Below are 25,840 nucleotides of genomic sequence, written 5' to 3'. Positions count from 1 at the left end.
TATTAAAAAAGACAACCGCTGTTAAGCCCAATTAATTATTTTTCATACAGCCACAAGTAACAATGAGATACTTCGACTGACCAGAACTCCTGTTACAGTAGAACTTATTACATCATGTACTAAATAAATTTCCTCAGACAATGCACACATAATTCTTAGTGATTTAGGTATCTCTAAGAATATGTACAGGTCTATAAATGCGAAAATTTCGACAGGATATGTTATATTGTGGTGATAACACAATTATAATTCTGACCAGCTACTTACATCCTTATCTGGAATCTGTCATACCTGCAAGAAAAAAAGTAAGATTAGGCTTCTTCCATTAATTGTATATTGTGCATACTGAACAGAAAAATACGAAGTCCTGCCAGGTCCCATGTGATATTTTTAACAAATTTATTAGTCAAAAATGACAACGGCATGTTAAGAATTCTTTAGTGCACATGACTTGGTAATATCAGAATTAACATTCATGTTTACTATTTCTATAAGAAACTTCACCAAACTATAAAGATAACAACTTCCATACAGTCCAACAGCCGATGGAGGGCTGGCGTGAGGTGTCCAACACATTGAACTAGTTATTTAATACATATTGGATAGATGCATAATTAGAAAGCACAATGACAAAATATTTCTAGGTATAGGCTATGAATTAATATGTATAACAAAAGCAGATTTTCAATCGCATTTGATTCTTTAAGTCTTCAATTGTTGTATGAAGGGTGAACCAATAATATTCTCCAATTTTTCTTAACGGTGCCAAGAAATTATTGTTCTATGTTATATCTAATTTTTATTAGTTGAATATTTCAACCTCTTATTCTACCCTTCTAGTAATTCAACCTGGAGCATTCTGACAGCACAGCTATACTGTTAAATATTTAATAACCGGATTAACAGCTGGCGGCTCTTAGTGGATATGTTTCACTAGACAATCCTCTTGCTTAATATGTGCACGCTCAGGCAATAGCTGAAAACAGAGCTTCAAAGAAAGAGACATGGCTACCATGACTATTTCATTTATTTTCATCCTTGGCTGAATTCCGAGCTAAACAGATGATTGTATCTGTTAGTAGTCCAATTTATTTCCGGAGCATTGTTTATAGAAATAAATCGAAGAAATTTAAGCAAAAGTTTGTCTTTTTGTTTCAACTGATTCGCTTGTCTACTACATTCATGATTTTGTCTTTGTTGTGTGTATTTAAGTATTTAATCATTGTTTGTAGTACAGAGTCAAAAGTTTTAATCTGTGATTTTTTTGCATATCGATTTAGTTAAGCTAAGAATTTTAAGAAGACTTGTATTCTAGCTTCAATTTTACAAACCCTTGGATGCTTTTAAGCAAGGGTTATTTATGTCTATAATGAATTATTGAATGTTTAGGGTTGAAAGAGCAAGTCAATCATCTCATAGTAGTGCATGGTTTTTAGCACTTTCCTAACATATATTACTATTGCTTCCTAAGGTATATTACTATTGCATCAATATTCTCTCCTTTTCAATTATACTATACACAATGACAAAATTTTGCTTTTGCTAATGTGAACTTGAAAAATTTTAAGCAAAATTTATTTCAGATAAATGCCAGACTTCTTATTCAGTGGTCAGCTGTGAGTGAAATTGATTTGAAAAACAAAACCTGCCAATTTAGGCACACCATGTTTATTTACAGGACATCTCACTAAAACATAAATCACAAGAGCTTTATCCCTCAAATTAAATGAAGATTCGCCATCTAAACGACACTGGAATGACGTGAATTACCTGTATAGTTGAGTAATTTACAAGCCCTCTCCCTTGAGCTCTAAACTAACCTACTAGCTAGTGAAAGCAACTAAAGGTGCTGTTGAACAGCCTATAGCATAATTTATTTATATCCTATCAGCCAAGCACTAAACAGGATGGCCTTTCCAACAAAAAACATAAATATGAAGTGGAAACAGGGATGCACATAAAGGAGATGATTTTTTCATCATGACAAAAAGTAAGGTTCAAAGATGTTTCCTTGTTCTTATTGTATCTTGGTGTTGCAGAGAAGTCTCCAATCTCCTTTCAAACAGTTTATTTCTATGAAACCAACCATAAAGTAATTTATGAGGATTATTTATGGTCTTGTAGTGTTTGTCTGGATTATTGCAATTATATTATTGCATGCAACCATATTTGTAAGATTTGGGTTGGTATCAAAAGGTACATGGAAAGAAATCTCTAGGCATGATGATGTCCACGAGATGAGTGAGATTTGCTGCATTGTAATAGTTATTTCATCCACCATATGATCAATGTTCATAATTTAACCCTCTGCATAATATAGCAGTACTTTATTTTTCAAAGAGTACATATGGTACTTTTGATTTGTTGGTTTCATATAACCACTGCATTGTGTGATGCTTCCAAGTTCCAAGTATGCTTCTCGTGAATATGGTTCAAATATGCATATAGATAAGCTTAGATGTTGAAATACCTTCTACGAAAATATCAGATAAGCATAGATTTGAATTCATCTGGTTCATCAAATTCGATTTTATGCAAGATGCCACTTGGAAAACAGAGTTTTCAGTTGTCTGTTCTTATTTGTGTTTTTCTGGGTAAGCAGAATTAAAATTTATATTTATTTAGAAAAAACTCACCCTAAAAGAAGCTTGTCAAATTCATGGCTCAGAACCATTATTTAAGGCTCCAATTGGTCAATTATAATGAAAATTCCTGGGTTCCAAAGGGATGTGTTCCCAGGGGTCCAGGTGATGTACTCAACCTCCTGAATGCTTGGCATTGTTGATGTTATTTTGCTGATGTGCCCAGCCAAACCAGGTGCTCAATTTTAGTTCTTATTTCATGCCTATACTCTGGAATTTGAAGATGATATATACTAGGGTTTTGTTTATGTCATTATAGATGAAGCCATTTGAGATTCAGATGCTTGAGATGTTAGCCAATTGTGTGCATATCAAAGTTCCCAGACTCGGACTTGGCTCTGACTCAGCTCGTGACTCGGCTCGGACTCGGCAACGACCCGGCAAAATAAGAAAACCCTTGAAATTTAGAGATTTTTAACGATTTAAAACTTGTTTCATACACCCATTATTGAATTAAGCTTAAAGACACTATAACATCATCAAATAGAAGCTCTTACGATGTGTGTAGTATCTTGAATATTAAGAATCTAAGATGCATTGATAATTGTCACAGCTCTTACGATGTGTGTTCTATTTTTTTTTGTTATATTTCTCAATACTTTCCACAATCTTATGTTTGCATATTACCAAACAATATCAGAACAGTGATTAGGCCAAAGTCAGAGAACTTCTTTACAAAATTGAATTTATTTTACTGGAAATCTTTAGAAAAAACACCTAACTTGCAGACCATTATTTTTTAGCAATGATTACAAACTGCAAATTATCTGATGCCAATAGATATAGAATTTTGTGAGATTTCCAGAAAGTGATCACAGTTAAGAATCCAAGTCATATTAAAAGTTTTATGACCTCCAAAAGTTGGCCTTCCAAACCTGCCGAACTGTGTTTTTTCTGTTATAACAGAGACTAAAAGGAGGAAAAACTGTAACTTGCAATACAAATAAGCGAAACCAAGTGTTGTGTTTAACATTGTGAAGGAATTTCCGTCCTACTAGCCTACAAAGTAGTTATATCCAGAAATTTTGGAGGAAAAGGGAAATTATGTAGGAGCATTTTCTAGAAAAAAAGAAAAGCATTATTTCAAAACTAATTTCTTTTCGAGAAAAGCAGTCATTCTTTTGTAGGATTAACCAGTGTCATATTACCACATGTTTAAGAATGAATGCAAGCTGGTCATAAGACTTGTCAATAACCCAGACAATCATCATGAAGATGTACCTGTCTCATCAAGGTTCCAAACTCCTCAAACCCTAGAAGGAAATCAAAACTTAGTATTTTCTTTTAACAGGAAGTTATTCTATGCCTAACTCCAACACCCATCAAACCTAGATGACAGTCATAACTTGTCAACAATCTATGGATGTGTTGACGTGTATTTTGTACACAATCATACACAGAATAAAATACCCAAGGGTACCTTATCCTCTCTTGAATAAAGCCTCTGATTGCTGAAGATGTCGCAAAAAAGGATCAATCAGGGTGACTCCAATGTTCTTTTATGTAGGGTCTCTACGTGTGGATAAGCACCAGTGGTCGTTGTGAATGCTGTTTCATCAAGGGGCCTTACGTCCTCCAAGCTGTAGGAACAAGATTTCTCTAAACTAACAAATTCTCAAAAAGATCAAAGGTAGGGTTTGCAAGGGATAAATTCTAATCTAATCCTATGAATGACCTAATGTAGGCTAGACTTGGCAAGATCCTACCAATTTCAATATTGCCATGAAATAACAACCCAACTGAAATTGATGCGATCTTCTAAGGTAACAAATGATTTTCAATTCATCAAGGATCATAGACACTACCACAAAGGCACATATCCAAAGCTCAATGACGATTGAAGGTTTAAGTAATTCAAGTCTCTCCAGTTGACCACACAAGGCGTTCCTACAATCAGTAAGAAGCTAGTGGTTTGGAACGTGAATCTCACCAAAATCAAGCCCAACAATTAGTCCTTCAAACTTAAATACTACTTCGACTGAGAATGGTTCAAGAAAACAAACAACCATGAAGATAGCCACAAGAATTGCAATAAAACACCATAACTTCAATATTTTATTGATCTCAAAGCCAAAATAGACAACAATTGTTTGAAATTCTTTCTTCAAACTCAATCTTGCTACAAAATAACTTTCTTCTCTCCAAAAGCTCTAATCTTCTAACTATTTCTTATTGCTCTATTTCTAATTCTATATCAAAATGAAAATAAATGAGGGTATATATAGCATCCTCAATTACAATGAACGGCCCAGATCAAAAGAAGATCAACGGCTGAGATTCTGACACCTAAACCCTAATTAGGGTTTTATTACAAAAGTTCCCTTTTTATTGCACAATATTAAATGCATAGCCAAAATATTTAATTTGGCACAAAAATCTAGGAAACATAGACCAATGATAATTAAGGTGCCATGTCATCTATAACAACCTCTCTTCTAGAACCTTATTCCCTTTCCAATGCTCCTTTTTAGCATATGCAATGAATCTGGACACGATTCCCTCAATCTCAGCAATAGGAATCTTGGGAAGATTCCTCATTCGTTCTTCCAAGTGAATAATCTGATCAAAGGCCTTGAGAAGAGCTGCGTCCCATTCAGGTTCGAGTTCCTTGATTTTCTCAATCAGGAGCATAGTAGCAAACATTTGATCTCTTTGTTCATCTGTAATAACATTCTCATCTTTGCAAAAGATGACTTTGACCCTTTCTTCCAACTCTTGAAGATCCACATTTGTCTCAACTTCGATCCTTCTACCAAGAATAGTGCATAAAACCCCAAACACCTTGTCCTGGATTGGATGGATGACCTCCTCCACTTGATTGCATTTGGCGCTAGTATCCTCAAAAAGAACTTCCTTCATCTGGAGTAAAGTAGACCACTGGAGTAAATTATGAGCTCCTCCATCCATTATCTTTTCTTGTGCTAAGGTCTTCCTTGATGTTTGCCTGATTACTTGAAGAACAAGAATGATAACATCTTTAGTATGAGCAAAGGCGGCTACTGTTATCATTAGGTTGTGGATGATCTCAAGGACCTGGATAGCCCGATGAATGGTCTGCATCATTCTTGTTGCAAACTCAACGGCAACTGTATGGGATTTGTCAATCCAAGAGCTCATAAGCTGGACCAAGCTCTTAACTCTCTCTGCCTCACCAACTGATTCAAGGGGAAGTGCTTGCACAGGAGATACTGCTGGATCCTGCCATCCCAAAGGCTGACTGAGGTGGCTAAAGTAGCCTCTCCAAGCACCGACCTCTCTCTCAAGTTTTCTATTCTTTTCCATTTCTCCTCTAAGCTTGTCTTTAAGTGCCTCAAACGAATCAGTTGCCTCATCCAATGCCTGCTCAGTGTTGAGTGGATCAAGCTCAACGGTTTCTACATCATATTCTTCTGCAAGGATTTCACCCTCGTACTTGTCCACAGCCGGTGTAGCTATCTGCAACTTCCTGGACCCTGTCTCATCTCTGATCATCTTGGACACTTTGGTGGCCTTCTTCTTTTCTGTTACTCCCTGAGAATTTCCGACAAAGCTATCTAAATCAATCACATTATCTTCGTCTTCGATCACAGTCACCCTTGTTAGTCTCTCCTTCAACCAATCTGGAATGGCGGACCTTGTCTCTCTAACTTGTATTTCTTTAGGTAGTGGTTCTTCTTTCCGGAGAGGAGATGTCGCTTCATCGTCATTCTGGTCTTCATGTAGCTCATTGACCTGGGGAGATTGACTTGATGAACGTTGAGATGCCTGTCCTCCTTCATGTTTATCATTCTGAACCATTGATTCCATAGATTCCTCCACTTCAAGTGTCCTCTTCTCCTGTCAAGAAGATGTGCCGGATGAGCGATCTCGATTGGCTTCTTGCTTCTTCTTGGAAGATTCTCTTTTCTCAGGTCTTTCCTTCCTCTTCGCACCTCTAGGATGAGGATTGCCTTCACTTACGCTTCTGGGGTGAGGATTGCCTTCGCTTGTGCTTCTAGGATGAGGATGGCTTTCACTTGTGCTTGCTCCTGCTTCTGCCGTCCTTTCCTCCAAAGTAAAAGTCATAGATATGTTTTGCTCTCTCAACTTTTGGTGTTGCACATCAACCCATCTGCGAGTACAGGACAAAAGTGGGGCCATCAAAGCCTTTAAATCCACAACCTCAGGTTCATTCCAATCTATCTTTACTGCCTTGTCTTCTCTATCATATGATGACTGGAGGTGCCTGCCACTGTCCTGAGCTTGATCGGCCACTCTGTAAACTTTGCATTTCCTGATGAAATCCAAAGGCAATCTAGAATGCATCTTTCTTTTCACTTCTAAATCATCTGAGAGATTCATCCAAAAGTCTTCTACCTGACATTCATGCTTGTATTTTCTACCAACTGTTTCTTCTATATATCCATAAGGATCAAAATTCTCCCTCAATGAAAAGAATGAAAATGAATATAAGGCCAACTCCCTTTCTGCATCATCTAAAGCTGGAACATTAGGACATACCTCAACAGAATTCCCTAGTATGATAGGTACAGGAATCCCATTTCCATGCTTGTGTCTGAATGCCTTCGCATAAGCTGCCAACTGCCTAGTTACCTCAAGTAGTACTATCCTGTCTGTCGGATATCTTGGCAACATATATGGAGGTGAAGGACACCCATGAACTCTAATATATGTAAACTTCTGGAATTGGATAAACCAAGCACCATACCTCTTTACAAGTTCTTGTGCCTCTTGAGATAGCCGATTGTGAATCCCGCCTTGCAGTGTCCTAGTGATGTTCATCGTGAAGGTATCATTGACTAACTTGTAATTACTCCCAGGTGGATGATGCAAATGAACATAAGAGTCACAAACTCTGACTTCTCCAGGTCCTCTTCCAATTGCTCCTCTGTGAGGTAGTCCTGCATACTCAAAACTCCTGATCAAGGCATATATGATGTATGAGCTCATGTGGAATGACTTGGTAGCCTTCAGTCTTCTCAACTGCACGTCCAAGCAATGGCTAATAATTCTAGCCCAATGAATTGTTCCTTTTCCTTGAACTATCACTTGGATGAAGAAGAACATCCACTTCTCAAAATAGAAGGCTTGAGGAGCCCCTGTAACTCGATTGAGTAAGGTTATCAAATCTCTGTACTCCTCCTGGAAGTCGATCCTATGTGGTGTGTTGGGAATCTTGCTCAGGCGAGGACGACTTTTGAGTAACCAATTCTTGTTGATGATGCTAAAGCAAGTGTCCAGATCATCTTTGTACATAGATCTTGCTCCTTCCAAGCTTTTGTAAATCATATCTTTATGCTCTGGCAGATGGAGAGCTTCACTGATAGCCTCATCCGAAAGATAAGCCAAAGTGTTTCCTTCCTTGGACACGATCGATCTTGACTGTGGGTCATAATGGCGGGCACACTCGATCATCAACTCATGGCACTGGATCGCTAGAGGGAAGCCGGCCGCCTTGATAATGCCACTTTCAATTATTCTCCTTGCGACAGGTGATGGCTTTCCAATGTAAGGGACCTCTCGAAACTTCTTCACACTGAAGTTTCCCAAGTTGGTATCTCCAATGTTGCTCCATTTTGACACGATCTTGGTCTCCATTTCTTCATTCCTTTGATCTTCCTTCATAAGGGCTGGACGACTGGTGGATGCTCCCGCCTTTGGGGTCGCCATCTTGACACCTACACAACATTTCATAATGAGCAATATACCTTGGAACGTAGAAATATAGATTAAGTTTAAGCTTTAAATTTAGGAAACTTCATGATAAATCTTTGAATTATCATTTCCTAAATACGATTATGCAGTTGGAAATTCAAAATTTCAAAATTTAAACAAGGGAGATCTTGCCATACCTCTCTTTGAAAACTAGCTCTAAAAAACGATGCAAAAATTAAAGAAATTTGCTAGGCAAAATGAAGATCGAAGTCTTCTAGCAAAGGCGCCTCCATCAACTTCACCACCCTTTGGGTCTTCAACGCCTTGAAGGAAACTCGCTCCACCTCTAACAAAGTTCGCACTCCCTCTTGGATTGAAATTCGCACCTCCCCTTGGATCAAAATTCGCACTTCTCCTTGGATGAGATTTCGCTCCTTCTATTGCTTCTCCGAATCGCATGTAGACAATGATTGAATGATGGATTAAAATGCTTCAAAGTACCTCCCATATATAGGCGCGTATGCTTTGCAATTGCCCATAGGCCGACTTGAAAAAAAGGCGAAAATAAACAAAAATTAAATAAAAAGGAGGCCGACCTTTATTAAAATATTTAAATAAAACCCCAAGCGCTCTCTTTTTTATTTAATTTAATAATTAATTAATTAAATGCCTTTGCAATTTCGATTTTTTAAAAGGCTTAATTCAATTATTAAATGCCTTAGGCGAACTCATTAAATGCCAATTTTAATTAAAAAATATTCCAAAGTTTTAGCAGACTTAGCATTTAATGCAATTCAAAAAATTTGGCGTCTAAGCATGGGAGGAATAAGGGACATCTATCAACATCGCTCTGGTCCCTGGGTGAGGGACAGGAGCGCCCATGCATTTGGGTCCTCCATCTTTCATTTTTTACATTTGAAACTTCATCCTTGATGTTCGAAATGGCATTTTCGCTTGGAACCTTGAGTTTGATTCATGTGATCTTTGGAAGAGGCGTACCTTGGAACATTTTCGCCCTGGTCCCTTGGAGAGGGACAGGAGCGATCTTTATTTTTTACCCTTGATCCTTGTCCTTCCAATCACCAATTCATGTTATAGGGCAAGTGATGATTTCATCCATCCATTCCATACATGCTTAACTTGTCATTTGCAAGGCAAACTTGATATTCTAGAGATTTTCGCCCTGGTCCCTTGGTGAGGGACAGGAGCGATCTTTACTTTTTACCCTTGGTCTTTGTCTCTTTAATTGCCAAATCGAGTTGTGAGGCAGGCAATGATCTTTATTGTTCGTTTCGTGCATGTCCAATTTGCTTTCTCAAGACCAAATGAGCTCTCCCAAGGATATTCGCCCTGGTCCTTCAGTGAAGGACAGGAGCGATTTTGCATTTGTGCTTAAGTTAGTCAATTTTTTAAGGTTGGCTCCTTATTCATCGTCTTCCTAAAGATATTTTGGACTTTGCATGACTTCGCCTTGCCGTGGTTTTGGAAAGGAATGACTGGTTTTATAGAAATCGCCCTGGTCCTCCAGTGAAGGACAGGAGCGATCCTTAGTCCATGGCGCAAATCCTCAATCATATTGATATCAAATTGTCTTCAAGGCATAAAATGTTGTTCCTTAATCCATCTCGAGTCATGCAAACGAAAGTAGCACTCCAAAATGTTAGGCAATAAGGCAAATTTGAAGATTTCGCTCTGGTCCCTGGGTGAGGGACAGGAGCGCCTTAAGCCAATTCCATCAAGTTCTCGTGGTCTTTGCAACTTTGTTCCTCTTTGAAGCATTCCCAATATCATCTCCATCATGTGCCTTGGCTTGGATTCGACCAAACTTGGAAGGGAAGTCTTGATAATACATTTTTCGCCCTAGTCCTTGGGTGAGGGACAGGAGCGCCTTGGCCAAAATAGGCTCTACTTGTGTTTTGCAATCTTCCGAAATTATCTTCAATGGAGCGATTACGCCTTCCTTTACTCCTCTCAAACTTGCCTTTTGAGAAAATCGCTCTGGTCCCTGGGAGAGGGACAGGAGCTTCCTTTGAAATTCGCCTTGGTCCCTGAGAGAGGGACAGGAGCGATTTTGCCAATTTGGATTGATTTTTTCCATTGTGGTCCATTCAAGTTATATTCAATGAGCAAAACGTACATTCCTTGATCTCTTCCAAATCGCGAAATCATTTAAATCTTGCAAGGATAAGGCAAACTTGGAATTCAAGCTCCGGTCCTTCAGTGAGGGACAGGAGCGATTTTGTCATTTTAGCATATTTCCTTGTTAGTTGGTCGCTCAAATTATATTCAATGGACAAGACATGCCCTCCTTGATCTCTTCCAATCAAAAAATTGTCTTGGTCCTGCAAGGACAGTGCAACTTTGAAAAACAAGCTCCGGTCCTTCAGTGAGGGACAGGAGCGATTTTGGTCCTTAAGGTCAAATCTTCATAATTTTCATCTCAAATTTCCTTTGCTGGGGAAGATACCATCATTTCGCAAGTTATGAACAAAAGTCCAAATCCAAAAAATGTCCAAGAAGGTGTGTTTGAGGAAAATCGCTCTGGTCCCTGGGTGAGGGACAGGAGCGATCTTGTCTTGTTAGGCCCAAAGTTCAATCTTTCGTTGCCAACGACCAAGTCTGGATACTCCTTTATGCTTGTTTCATCCTTCATTGCGTCCTTATTCTATCTGTTCAATCAAATGAGGCCCAAAACGATCTAGATGAGCCATTTCACCCTGGTCCTTCAGTGAAGGACAGGAGCGATTTGGCTTTAAACTTTAAAAAACTTGTCATTTTGGGTCTTCAAAATCTTCAAAATCTTCAATTCACATTCGATTGTACCCCCTGGCGACCCTGCACAAAACAATTAAAACAAGTCAATGACCAAGATGCATAAAATATCACTTTCGCCCTGGTCCCTGAGAGAGGGACAAGAGCGATTTTGCCCTTATAAGCCCAAAATATCAAAAATTAGGTCTTCAAATCACTTCATCATGCAGGGTTAGGTTGTCCTCAAGTACAGGAATCGGTTACCTTGCTTCCAAAATTTTGGTTAGAGTTCACCCAGACAAAATGCATAATTTAATCATTAAAATGCTAACCCCTAGACCTAACTTGAATTTGCCTTCAAAATCTTGACTGGACTCATCCTGAGACATACTCAACTTCCTGACAGACTCGGGCTATTTCAAAATTGCAATCTCCGAGAGGATGCTTAATAATCTTTCAAAATTTGACTGGACTCGGCTTGAAAATATCAAAAGGCAACTCATAAGGCTTAACCCTAGTCCAGACGACTCACTCACTTAATCAAAATCCTAAAAGCAGAGAGAAGAAAAAAACAAAAGCAAAAAAAAAGGGGGTCCCCATTTTAATGGGGCGATGTGTGAAATGGTCACAACAAGATGTAGATGGCAGTGATCAGTGCTTTATGAATGAACAGTGAAAATAACACTTTTAATAGGCAGCAAAGTCTCTTTAAATCACATCTGGCAGTGTGAGCCAGTGCATGAAAATATAAGAGGACTTAGACTAAACATTGAAGGTAACAACAGAGGATACAAGAATATTAAGGTGATAGATCTGTTAAATGCCATTATTTGTATGAAGGATATTCTAAGTCTCTTCAACCATGTAAAATCATAAACTCTGTACAAGCCAGTGATCATAAAGGCCTACAAACTAAATGGAACAGTCATCATGCAAGGACTATCAACAGAGATTGCTTGCTAACAAACTTCTTTTTCTACAGTACCAAGCTAAGGATTGTTCATAAAAACAAGTGAATAGTTCACAAATAACAGTTCAGATGACAGTTGACAGGTGATTAGTAAGCTGGGATAATCTACAGACACATGAAACCTGAATGTTTAGACTACATGTTTGATGACAAAAGGAAAATCTCAGTGAGCAGGCTTATTAACCATGGCAATACCCGAAGAGTCTATGGACTGCCCAGACAGTGTAAGGACTGATAAAGACGATCTACAGGTAACAATAATAAAGGCAAAACTGGTGATTCAGACTCGGGTGAAAAGTGCTCCCTGCATCGTCTTCCATTAGGCTGTTAGATGCAGCAGTTGGTATACGATTCAAGTCTGTATGACAGTAAGTTAAGGATTCAATAGCATTGTTGGTGGGTATGGACTGTCCATGAAATAACCAGAGATCGCAGTTTAAAGCCACCCATTCTTCGTGGCAGACTGGCCAGGTCACAACCCTCAGACTCGGTGAGTCAGGGAGTGACTCACTGACTCGGCGAGTCAGGCGAGTCACGCCCCCTGACCCGTCCGAGCCCGGGTCAGGGTCACCATGACCCGGCAGGGGTCTCCCGGCCCGCTGACTCGCGTGACTCGCGGCGAGAGTCACAGAACTCAGGTGCATATATATAGATTAACCATTCTGCAGTGAGCTTAGATGACATATTTCTCAATTGTATCAATAAGGTTGTCTCATGGCAACATCTCTGCTGTGCTTCTGGGAATGCAAGCCTTGTGACACAGTTCGTATGAAACTACTATTGCAGAGCAGCATTAGCAATTTGTAGATAATAATTTTTTTGTGTATCTTCCTTGATAAGCTTCAATTTTCAATATTGTTTTGGTTTTTCAACTTCATCAGTGACTTGGTGGCAAGTAAATGATGATATCTGCCTTGATCAGGTATAAATTTTTGACAGGCAAAATTTTGGTCCGTCCCATAACATAATCAATGTGCTACAAATTTTCCTGCAGAGGATGTGATGTATTCAGAATCCCCCTCTTGATGCATGATGCAAATTAGAGTTTCTAATGCTTGAGATTGTATCGAGCAATGGTGTTTTTTCTCTTGCACTGGTATATGCTCTGTTTAGATTTTAGTCAGTAGAGTTTGAGGCTTTGAGCCTGTTGGGTCCAAAAATCGCTGTTCACACTCCAAGAGGAATTAATCCACTTCAAGCCAGAGAAATTTGTTTAGAAGAGGGATTGGTTGTTGTTGTGTAGCTAGGTTGGATCCCTTCTAGGGCCAACCTAGTGCACAAAATGCCAAGTGGCCTGTTGGCCTTGGCATTTGGATATCTCGGTTGTATGAGTCTAATTTGGGGCAGGCCCTATTTGGGCGAACCACTTGTGTAACTTGTGATTAAGTTAAATAACTTAAATGTAACTTGCATCTAAGGGAGACTCGTATGTAACTTGTACTATATATTGGTCTGACCCTATCCTTGGCGCCAAAAGTATAAGGCCGACTTGAGGTCTATCAGGAGATATTGATTCATATATATGCAAGGTCATGATTGCATCAATAGAGATGAATTCAATCACATGAAGGACATGTAGTGTGCTCGAGGGTGACGATAAGAGCTTATCGTCTATGGTTGGGAAGGCAACAGATCTGATGTTTGTTTGTGGTTAACGAGCACTCCCATTAAATCAACATGGTATCAGAGCCGGTTCCTTCTATAGAGCCTAAACGCTTGAAGGTAGATCCTGTGCTTTTGAGGGAGTTCAATTAAAGTGATTTGCAGATGAAGGAAAATTTGATGATCTGGCGAAGGAGATCGAAGTCCAACGGCAAAATATGGGACTGTGACAGTGCCCTTTACGACTCCTTTGAATTGTGATCCTTTTCTTTTCAGCTGAACAGAGCATTATTGGTGGTCTCGAGGTGATGCTTTCATAGGTTCTCGCTTCAACGAAATCGTGAGCTGAATTATGAGAAGCAATCGGACGAGCAAATTTTGATTCCGAAGAGTAGAAAGGCTTCGTCTTGGTCACTCAAGAATTCGATCGCTGGATTTCACTACCAGAAGACATAAGTACATTAAGAAATAATGAGAACAAATGACAAATCAGAAAAAGGTTGTTCTGTCGAGGAAGTCAGGAAGGCGTACATAAAACTTTCACTTAAGGTGCACCTAGACAAAAACAAGGACCCTGGTTCCGAGGAGGCCTTCAAAGCCGTCTCCAAGGCGTTTCAGTGCTTAAGTGATGAAGAAATGCGCTGGAAATATGATGTGTAGGGCCCCGAGGACGACTTCGAAAATGCGCATCAACATCAACACTTTGCCCGGAGACGCAGAACTCATCAAGGTTTTTATGACGAAGGGTTTGATCCCGATGAAATTTTCTGGCAATTCTTTTTTGGTGGGGCGAGTCCTCAAGCTAATTTTTTTCACCCGCACCCACGTTGCTAGAACGCGAGCGGCTACCGCCAATGGCCGGACACAAGAGGGGGGTTTCAACTTGTTTTCAAGCGCCAATTTTTTTTTGGAAAAAAAAAAAAAAAACATCCGGCGGTTTTGCCTGTTGAATTGATCGAAATCTCGACAATTTGACAGGAAATCTTGCAATATTGGACATCGAGAGATCCGAGTAAAGAGAATTCATGGATGGCAATAAGGATGATGTGCTCAAGTGCCTGAAAATCGGCAAAGAGGCGCTGGCCGCTAGAGATTCACAGCCATCAAATCATCACTAGGTGCTTTAGTGTGATCAATCCAAGTGAATGGAAATTCCATTGCTAAGCAAAATTATAAAAGATAAGTACTCTTTATGTTTGAATAATGTTCATGAATTTTTTCATTAAGTCATGCTACATCATTGAATAGTGAATCATGTATTGACATTTCCCCTGACTATCAATATCTCTCTCTGAAATGCCTCACCAAGACGAATTAGAGATTGCATTCAAGGAAGGAAGATTGCTTGCATTTCTTCGCAGAGGAAGTATCAACGTTCAGGGGGAGTCTGACATATCGTCAGAAGTAAGTTTGGACAAGGAGGTCAGAAGATTGATTTCAGCTTCAGAGGGAGCTTGACATTTCAACTTCAGCGGGAGCTTGACATTTCAACTTCAGAGGGAGCTAACATCGTCATGAAGATTTGGTTAAAGCATTTTTCTCTATGATGGAGAAACTTGAGGTAAAAGACCTTGTTAATGAGTTCTTCTCTGTGAGGGAGAAGTTCGAGGTGCAATCCCTTGTTAATGAATTCTTCTCTGTGAGGGAGAAGTTCGAGGTGCAATCCCTTGTTAATGCATTCCTCTCTGCGAGAGAAGTTTGAGGTGAAAGCCCTTGTTCCGCCCTCTGCGAGTAGGCATGGTGGTGATGCATTCTTCTCTAGGAGAAGTCTGAGGTTAGAGCCCTCATTCCACCCTTTGCGAGTAGGTATGGAGATCCACCCTCTACGAGTAGGCATGGTGGTAATGCACTCTTCTCTAGGAGAAGTTTGAGGTGAAAGCCCTCTTCCACCCTCTGCGAGTAGGCATGGTGGGCCCACCCTCTGCGAGTAGGTATGGTGGGTATCATGGAAGAAATTCCATGATGTGCTTGTTCACCCTCTAGGAGTAGCTATGGTGAACATATTATTCATGGGAGTAGCCATGGTGGTAGTCACTATGTGACTTGGTTATTCAGAAGGAATCCTCCTTGGCTAAGAGGGAGCGTTGTTGTGTAGCTAGGTCGGATCCCTTCTAGAGCCGACCTAGTGCACAAAATACCAAGTGGCCTGTTGGCCTTGGCATTTAGATATCTCAGTTGTATGAGTCTAATTTGGGGCAGGCCCTATTTGGGCGAACCACTTGTGTGTAACTTGTGATTAAGTTAAATGTAACTTGCATCTAAGGGAGACTCATATGTAACTTGTAATATATATTGGTTTGACCCTATCCTTGGCGCCAAAATTATATGGCCGACTTGAGGTCTATTAGGAGGTATTGATTCATATATATGCAAGGTCATGATTGCATCAATAGATATGAATTCAATAACATTAAGGACATGTAGTGTGCTCGGGGGTGACGATAAGAGCTTATCGTCTATGGTTGGGAAGGCAACAGATCTGATGTTTGCCTGTGGTTAACGAGCACTATCATTAAATCAACATTGGTCAACTCATTAACAGAATGAGTGTTTAAAGCCAACCTCAAAAAGACCCCAGAGGGTGTTCCTAGAGGTATTGGTCAGCTCATCAACAGAATATGAGTGTTTAAAGATAACCTCAAAAATAGACAAACTGAAAACATAGTAGCATGTAATGTCCCGTTTTAGGACTGCTAGCCTTTATGAGACAATTACCTTAATTTATCCTTCTTGCTTTATCAATCAATGGCAATGAAATCAAGTGAAGGATATTCTACTCAGTTAATCATTTCTATTTCTGATATAATGTATAGATATATGCAAAATGAGAATGAACTGATAGCAATATCTGATTATACAATTATGCAACTTGCTTTGGATATGATCACTTTATTCCTAAGGGTAGTACAATGCTTTGTCTGAAGTATACCGAGATGTTTGTGCAATTGTGTAATATCTTCAGGCAAGAGGCTGCTGTCTCTGGATGATTCTTTTAATGTATGCAATCACTTGTCTTCACTGCTCCTTGCGTTGGGCTGCTCTGTCTGATTTGTCGATGACATAAGCAGATAATGGTTCCAATATCAATGGATAGTGATCAGGTTGCTTTTCCTGATGGTAATTTGAATGCTTGCAATGTTAGGGGCTGTCTCTGATATGAAATGATTTAGCTTGTGCACCCAATATTGTGCCTACAGCATTTGCTCACAAAGAGCGATCCAATCTGGATTATAAAATAAGATACAAACTTCTACGATGCCCTCTTGGTAATGAAAAGATTGCCCATATATATGGATACAATCAATTAATGGTGGTGCCTATTCAATTATAGAGACATGTCTATCATAATTGCATCCCTTCATTAAACTAACCGATTATTGTTGTTAGTTAATGTGATTGGTTTGTTCATCCTTAATCATGATAGATATCATCATTAGATGGGAATCGTTGATCAATAGTTAATAGTTTGATGGCATAAATGTTATCGAATTCTCCTTGGATTATGATTACTGGTTAGCAAAGATATATGCCTTAATCCGTATCATGGTTCACCGAATTCTTGATCATATGATTGGAATATCTCCGAACTATTATGTGTTCCCATATTATTATTTATCCTTCCATAACCGGTATCTTGGACGGTCATTTATTGTTAACTCATCACATGTGATCAAATTTCAAGTAGCTGATCATATTGCCCGATATGAAGACTACGTATAAATATAACTGATGGTATCGATATTGTATCCGTTGATCCCATACTTCATACTATCTTTGACGTTTTCGTTGCTTTAAGAATATTGATGATGATTGGCAGTGTGTAATGGATAATATTTTTTTTTTTATTATTCCTTATTTGTTTATTTATATTATTTTATATATATTTATGTATGAAAATATATATACATACTTATTTTAATTTCAATTTTATCATTATATTGTGTTTCAAAGTGGGGACATTACATAGCATCCATGTATGCCTGGTCCCAAAAGTTGTCACTAGACCAAGGACTCACCAATTGCACATATAACCTCTATTAAACTGAGTGAAGACATTATTGCATAACTGCGGGATGTAGGTATGCAAGACATGATTCTCTATGGATAAGAACTGTTATAGCTCACTCTGGATGTTTCCCTAGAGAATTCACTGAATCATGAAATGCATGCAAACTAACCAATTCTAATCTTAAAATATTAAGTTAAGATGTTTTCATTTTGAGAATATGGTGAGTCACAAGTTTCCAAGGTTGGTGCCTTGTTTACAGGTTACAAAGTCACAATCTACCAAGAAAACAACATATTGAAATGGCAAAAGAGATATGATATCAACAACATACTTGATAATCCCTCTCCAAACGGTAGAAATACATTTGCAATAAGGAAGTGACAATTACAAACAATGTCTGATGAATTAAAGTTCTGTGACACTAATCAAATTCTCATAACAATCATACTAGTAGATGTCGCAAGAGAAAACCCCAAGTTAGAAGCTGTCAGAATTCAGCACTTACAAGTTTCCCTAAAAATCTACAAATGGCCAAAGAGACATTTAGTTATAAATGTCTACAACAAAAGATCCACCTCTCTAGGATTCACTAAATACGTTACTTAATAAACACTTGGACTTGCAAGAGTTGAAATCATAGAAGATGTCAACACTTGCAGTCAAACAGAAATGGAGAAATGACCAACCATTGTGCAGGCAACTATAATGATATTTAAGGCATTTTGTCTAATCATTAAATTGCTTGCAAAAAATTGACTGAGAACTAGATATCTTTAATGTGGCATACAAAGGAAGTCAAAAATCCCACAAAATCTACTAAAATGGCTACCAGGAACAAGCATAGGATTTACCTACATCTGAAAATGCAGCATGATCGTTCTTAACACCCACCATCAATTTTGCATGAATATTCATGCCTCTGGAGATACACATGAGTTTCTTAGGTGGGTAAACCTTTCTAGAGTAGTTGCAAGGTCAAATAGGACCATTTATGACATCCTAGGAGGTTCGAGAAAGTAGTTGGAGCAAACAAAGGAAATTGCAGAAATAAAGGGCAAAGGAAGGGGTATGGAGAAATGCAAGAGGAGGGCGTGGAAGACAACATGATGACCAAATAATGGATTGGAAATGTTAGTCCGCATGAAAAAATATGTGAGAAAAGTGAAAGAAGAGAAAGGAACTGGAGGATTGGACATCTAGAAAGGGGCAAAATATCCACAAGAAAAATTGAAGGTGATGTGGGAAAAGTTTACAGAACAAGATGAGAGAAGTGGACAAGTGAAGGAAAAAAACATCCAGATCCAAAAGTCTGCAATAAAGGAAATATGGGAGAATGTGGACAAGGAGAGATCTAGATGTGCGGACAGGGAGGGAAGTCCAAACCACCATCAAGATTCCACAAAAGGATGAAAATAAAGGCAAAGGGAAGGAAAGAAAGGTGTGAAGAACCTTGCAAAGATTTCATGCGAAAATGGAGGTCAAAAAAGGATACTAGACATGCTAAAAATGTCTATTAGTCCTATAAAAGTCTGCATCTTCTCAAGAATAGTAGAGAATGGCAAAAAAATTCCAAACTTCGAATTTCCTTGGAATTTTGCAACTTCTAAGATTTGACCAAAACATGGAAGATGAAAAGAACAACATTCAGGAAAATTTCAAAGAGGGAACCAATTAGAAGATATCTTAGATCACTTATAAGCAATGAGTAAAATGATGTCTAATGTACCATGGGGTTTGAACTTAAGCACGGAGTTGTAACTTAGCAAAATATGTCAATGTTAAATTGAGTCTCAATAGAGGCTTTAAGCGAAGTATGATTGCTCAAGATTTCAATACATTTTTATTTTGTCTAAATTCCTTGAGAATACAATACATGATGCCATTAGAGTTTCCAATGGGTGAGATTTTGTAAATTGAGGACTTTATTTTTTTCTTTTTATAATGCATCTTAATGTGGTAATATTTTTACATTCAATTGTAGGGGACCTTGTTTTATCTAAAATGTAAATTACAAAGACAAGAAGTTAAATTGAATTCAATGAATTTAAGTGTTTAGTTGTGCTATAAATGTGACATATATTGAACATCTGATTTTGATTTCCAATCTCATATATTGAACATCTAAGTTTGACATATTTTTAAGGAAATGGACTTAAATTATACAGGTTTTCTATGGTGTGGCATTGTAGTCTTCAGAATAGTGGGTGCATTGAAACCCCTATGTGGTCGTTCTCTAACCTTTAGAATTGAAAACCCTAGAGCTCTCCAAAGAATGTAAAACCCTAACAAATGGAAAACCCAATAGACCTTACGAGGAAAAAAGAAAGTTTTGAAGAAGAAAACAAGGGCATCTAGGATTTTGAAAAAGAAAAAAATAGAGATTTCTTCTTCTAATTGTAAATAAAATGGAAAGGTGGAATGCAAACAAAAATTTTAAACTTTGATTAGCAAATTAGTATGATCATTAAGACATTGTTGAATTTTTAACTTTGTCAAATGAACATTAACCCTACCAACAATCATTAAAACATCAACATTTCAATTGTGAATGGATAACCAAGTTAGCAAAGATTAATACAATAATAAAATGGCTAGTACATGGTACAAAAATTAGATACAAAATGATTATCAAGATATTCAATATTAAACAAAGCAAAAGTCTATTCTAATATTTATCTGAATAGGATAAGAGCGACAATTAAAAGCCTAGACTTGCAACTAATAAAGAAAAAGAACAAAGAATAATCCTGAAGTCTATCCTAAAAGATAATTGAACATTATAAAAATAACATTACTTTAACACCTTCCCTTAATGGTTAATCTACTAACTACACAAAGCTTATCCCAAAACTTTACAAATTTGGCAGGACTCAAAGACTTGGTATGAATGTTTGCAGTTTGATCCTAAAACAGACAATACTACTATTTAACTAATCCATCTTCTACAAGGTGTTTGATAAAATGACACTGAAGTTCCACATGGTTGGTAAGCTCACGAAAGAATAGATTCTTGGCAAGTTTTGGCACCCTTTGATTGCCATAAAACAAGTGTGAAGGCCCTACTTGAAGCATCTTCATGTTTGAGAGAATCCTTTTAAGGCATACGACCTCACATATTGCTTTTACAACTCTCGATATTCTACTTCTATCGAAGATAGAGCTACCGCCTATTGTTTCTTATTGGTCAATGCGACTGTAGCTATGTGAAGGCTGAAAACATAACTAAAAGTGGATTTTCAGTCATCTGTAGAACCTAACCTGCCCAATCTGAATCTATATACCCAACTAGCCTAGGATCTTTACTTCTACTAAGCAAAATGCGAAAGTCAAATGTCCCTTTCACATATCTCAACACCACCTTCGCTACAATCCAATGTTCTATTTTGGGTGCTATCATGAATCTAGAAATGAAACTCACAGCCTAGCTCAAATCAGGTTTAGTGGCTATAAGATATATTACACTCCCCACTAGTTTGCATGTAATAAGATATATTCATTGACTTTCAAAGAATCATTTTTTTCTGAAAGCTTCAGCCCTTGCTCCATACATGTTGACAAGAATTCACAATCTGTCATTTGGAATTTATCGAGCAAACTCCTAGAATATTTAAATTGTGAAACAAAATGTTGCCACCTATTTGCTAAACTTCTACACCTAGGCAATATGATGTAAGAGGCCTAGATCAATCATGTCAAAAGTTGTACTTGTCTGATTTGATCTTTGTAATGTGTGTGCCTCATTATAAAGTTATATGCAATAATGATGTCATCTACACAAATTAGTAGCAGAATGATATCATTACCAATGCTCTTGCAATACAGATTTGGATCCGAAGGACTCCACTGGAATCCCTATTCAACCAAATACCTGTCAATTTTGATGTACCATGCCCTAGGTGCCTACTTCAAGCCATATAAAGCTTTCTTCAGTCTGCATACAAGATGCTCCTTCCCTGCTGGAGGTAGTCTTGGACATAATCAAGAATTTCAGATTTGTGACTCTGAATCACATTTTCAAAAAGGCTAATAGTGAGGCTGATCAGCTGGCAAATCTGGCTGCACACGGGATCACCATTGATGAGACAGCTTGAGTTGGCTGCAGCTAGGTGACTGGGATATTTGACTGATTTTCTCAGTAAGGTTTAAGTGTTATGGATGTAGAGTAGTATTATCAGACAGATTCAATTACCCAGATGGGTGTCTTGTTCAAATAGGGTTTCATGCTTGAGCTTTAGTAGATGACAGGACAGATGGCATTTGTTTGCAGTTTGGTGCTGTTAGAATAAGCACATGCAGGTTGAAATCCTGCAGGATCAGATCAGATATATTCTGTGATGAGCTGTTCAGCTCCAAGGGCTCCAGTTTTAGCCGTTTTTTAACAGGATTTTGGTAAATTTCCTTCTCCGTTGTTAGGTATTAGATGCAGTTAGTTCTCAGTTTGGAGTCACCAGAGTTTTATCTGATGTAATCTGGAGCTATATGGGGAGACAAATATATCTCTTCTTTTTCATCAGATGCAATATGATTGTTGGGAGGTAAGTGGATACAAGACTTCGGTGATTGGCTCTGGACAAGTGAGTTTAGTATTTGCAGGGTGCTGCTGGAGCAAGGGACAGAAGTTTTGATGGAAGGAGGAACGCACTCAGTGTAGATTTTATGAATCTTTGTATTGATCATACTAAATTTCTGTATTATCTTTGAATCTGTCAGCATATGTAAAATTTGAGAAGGTTTTTGTAAAAAGAAGTCTTGAAGGATACAATATACATCTGATTGAGAACTGTGCAAGAATGTAGGCACAGTGTATGTAATTTCGTTTTTCATTATTAATTCAAAGTAACCCTGTGTTGCAGCTTATACCGAAAAAAAAAGAACTTTTATGTGATTGTAATTTAGCACAAGATAGCCCTGTGCATTCTGTGAGGCAAAAAATAATGATGAATAGTGCCCTTGTGACCACTTTGGCAAGCATCATCTTACCTCTCCAAGTATGGCTTAAGAAAGTGGATGTCTTATTTCACGAGATTCCCTCGTTGGATATAGATTCTCTCCTTCACTTGGATGACCTTGGTTAGCAAGGTGGTGCCCCATATTGTACGTCAATGTTTAAAATATATTTATGGCGATAGAATCGTTGAAATCGAGAGAGATACATATGTACCTCTTTCCAAATCAAGCCATTACACACTTAACAATTATATTGTAATACTTCAGAAATTTGTTACAACTACAAGTGCGTAAGAACCCTGCTGGGTCTAACTTTCCTGTGATGCTTATGAATTGTTTTTGTGTTTTTCAAGGTTTTTAAAATAATTTTAAATAAAAAATAACAAGTGTGGCAGGCAAGAATTGCACATAAAACTGAATAGACAAGAAATATGGAGCAACTACAACTATATTATGAATCAGGAAACTGCTACAAATGAATCTAATGCTAATTTCATACCCAGAGGTCCTCATTTTAATTAAAGAATTCTGGAGTTTGCCAGCCAAAACTGTGAAACTGACCAAACAAAGCGTACAAGTCCAAAATGCAATTTCTCCAAGCCAGAAATGAGATGAAATAACCTGAATATGCTAGCCATTGAAGATGGAGCTACCAGAATGCAGAATGGGAAGGCATTTCAGCCCTCCAGGTCAAACGCCCCTTTCCAGGTCCACATGTGCCAGGCTAGGATTGTATGGCCAAAAAGGAGAAGTGGTACGGCTGCTTATTGAATAGAAAAATGCTGGTAATAAGGGTGTCTAAACCAAAAAGCCCTTTCCTTATTAAAAAATCTGCAAATAACTGAATGAATAAACCTCTAATGAAGCACAATAAGACTTCTAAATGAAGCCCTCTCAGTTGCAATAATTCAGCTGATCTTCCACATCCTCAAAATCACAGATCCATGAAAAATTATCATTCTACAATGGCAAAACCTCTAAAACCCTTGTCTCAGGAAATACCATAGAGCAAAAACCAAGCAATGTCAAATAATCAATAATGAACTGAGGTTGACTTGCTTTTGCCTCTTATTAAGCCCAAATGGCACTAATTCCAAAAAGGTATGCCCAATTGCAATTTTAATTACATTTAAATGTATTTAACTTACTTTCCATAGTTTAAATCAATTTGGGCGAACTTTATGATTGAAGTGATTTTAAAATCACTTTATAACATTTTAAGTGGCTTTTAATTTTTATAATATTAATATAAGTTAATTAAATAACTTAACCACTAAAATATTAATATCTCTCTCAATATTCAGTCTTTTGACATGCCATCTGAAGCTAGGGTCAACACTGTATAACCCCCATATGTCCAAGTGCCCTGACTAAAAATAGCAGTACTGTCAAATTGACTTACTATAATAGTAAGTCCCTCGACTAAGCCCACACACTGACTACAAAGGCCTGGAACTAAAACCAATACTGAACTGAAGAAGTGGAACTGCCACTGAGACTCTCTATCCAAACATGTTAGCCTACGAGAGTCCAAATAATAGGCTAACTCATCAACAACTGATACTGACTAGAGTACGGACATTACAAGGTGTAAGGAACATCAAATAAAAGTGGTCTAATAGGCTGAGCTCTTTGTGCATTCCCTTTGTTTTGAATTCTCCTCCAGTTTTGAGGATGGGTGCAAACAAACACTACTAAAACAAGATGCTGCTCTCCTTCGAGCATGCCCTAGTTGCCTTTCAATTATTCCTTGGCTACGACAGAGCAGGTAGAGTTGCATCCCTATTCCATCCCATTTATTCTTTCTTCTCTTCACCATTGACTTCCCCCTTGAGTAGTCATTGACACCCTAAAGTTGAAGCTTCCTCCTTAAACAAGCGATCATGGCACTCCTACAACCAGTGAATTTGCTTCTACAACCTCTAATGTGTTTTTTCCCAGATTACACTCCATACCTTTGGTAGAGGTTCCTAAGGAAAACGTGACTCACTCCACTGAGACTCCACTGGATCATGCCCTTGTTGGTCATTTCACAAGTCTTTGGTCAATCCCTATGGCACTAGAAAAATGGATTTCCTCTATTTGGGAGCCAAAAGTTTCTTTTTTTGGACTATTGTTGTGCCTAATTGGCTATTGCACAGTCATCTTTGAATCCGAAGAAAAATGGAAAGCTATTTTTCAAGTGGAGGACTGGTTTATGGGGCTTACGTGCTCTCTTTTTAAACTTTTCCAAGCAATACATATTTCAAACCTACCAATAGATTTCCCAAATGGGTTTCCGACCTACCAATTTTTAGAATTCGCAAATGAAACATACAAATTAACAACAATTTCAAAGAAATTAAAGAATTCTAAAGATTCACAGAAAAGGATTTCCTAAATGTTCATTCAGCCTACCAGAACTTTTCGTTTGTTTTCTGACTTATAAGACTATCTACACCAACCCACGTATACCATAAAACACAACAGAAGGAAAAGCGGGAAAAATGCAAAAATACCTTGAATCCCTCCGCCCTGAGGCACTGAAGGTGGGCATCAATCCATTTGGTGCAGGCATCCTGCCCGTGCTCAGCAATGCATTCATCTCTAAGCCTTTTAGTATCCGGACAAGCACAACATATCTTTTTCTGGGGTTTCTTCACCGCTGACTTTGCCTCCTCTGTTACATTCGCATTCCCATCTCCTTTCCATTCCCTTGTTTTTTCAGGGTTTCTGGAGACCTCCACTTCAAGTCCCATTGTAATATACTTAAACAACAGAAACCAATTTATTTGCTGCTACAAATCCTGCAAAGAAACACCTAAATAAGTGCAATGCATACCCTCTTAGAATCATCCAGTTGCAATCACACTAAACAAACAACGAAGTAGTGCCTCTTCGAGTACCAAACAATACTCAATATGAAAAGAATTATCACAGTAACAGAATAGAAAATTTTCATTTCAAGCTGTATGATATGTTCACCAAATTGTGTGAGATTTCTATCTAGGACTTTTCAATTTATTGATGAACTGATGAGTACAATGAGAGAAATTAATGGAAAATTGCTGGGTGCAATTACAAGATTCATAACTAATCGTAGCATATAAAGTTTTCATCGACAAAACCCAAGGTAGAACAAAAAGAAATTAACAGAAAAAGCACGATGAGCCGTTGGCTTACCAATTTTTGCGAGGGATTATGTTAAAAACCTCGGAAAGTATATAAACAAGATATGTCAGTTGAGAGACGCGTAACCTCTTTGTCCTCTTCATAGAAAGAGACGCGTATGCTTTTTCCGTTGGA

The 25,840-nt window shown here is 38.1% G+C and overlaps 1 protein-coding gene across 3 annotated transcripts; it reads right to left on the bottom strand.

The window, feature by feature from the left end:
* Positions 1 to 25,840, bottom strand: LOC131029480 (cytochrome c oxidase copper chaperone 2). Of its 3 annotated transcripts, none has more exons than XM_057959973.2 (3): positions 25,718 to 25,840; positions 25,054 to 25,341; positions 1 to 291 (listed from the first exon to the last, which is right to left on the bottom strand). In XM_057959973.2, exons 2-3 carry the CDS (start codon positions 25,291 to 25,293, stop codon positions 286 to 288), a joined length of 246 nt encoding a protein of 81 aa, XP_057815956.1. In that variant the 5' UTR covers positions 25,294 to 25,341; positions 25,718 to 25,840; the 3' UTR covers positions 1 to 285. The 3 variants fall into 3 exon arrangements, with proteins under 3 accessions (XP_057815956.1, XP_057815958.1, XP_057815957.1); XM_057959975.2 differs by having other exon boundaries at positions 25,617 to 25,724; XM_057959974.2 differs by lacking the exon at positions 25,718 to 25,840 and adding an exon at positions 25,520 to 25,656.

The sequence above is a fragment of the Cryptomeria japonica genome, chromosome 4 (assembly GCF_030272615.1).
Source record: "Cryptomeria japonica chromosome 4, Sugi_1.0, whole genome shotgun sequence".
Taxonomy (NCBI): Eukaryota; Viridiplantae; Streptophyta; class Pinopsida; order Cupressales; family Cupressaceae; genus Cryptomeria; species Cryptomeria japonica.
Note: the sequence above shows the minus strand (reverse complement) of the source record. Positions and strands in the feature narration are given on the sequence as shown.

Coding starts and splice junctions, on each gene's coding strand:
- LOC131029480 (XM_057959973.2), bottom strand. CDS start 25,293: ATGGGACTTGAAGTGGAGGTCTCCAGAAACCCTGAAAAAACAAGGGAA.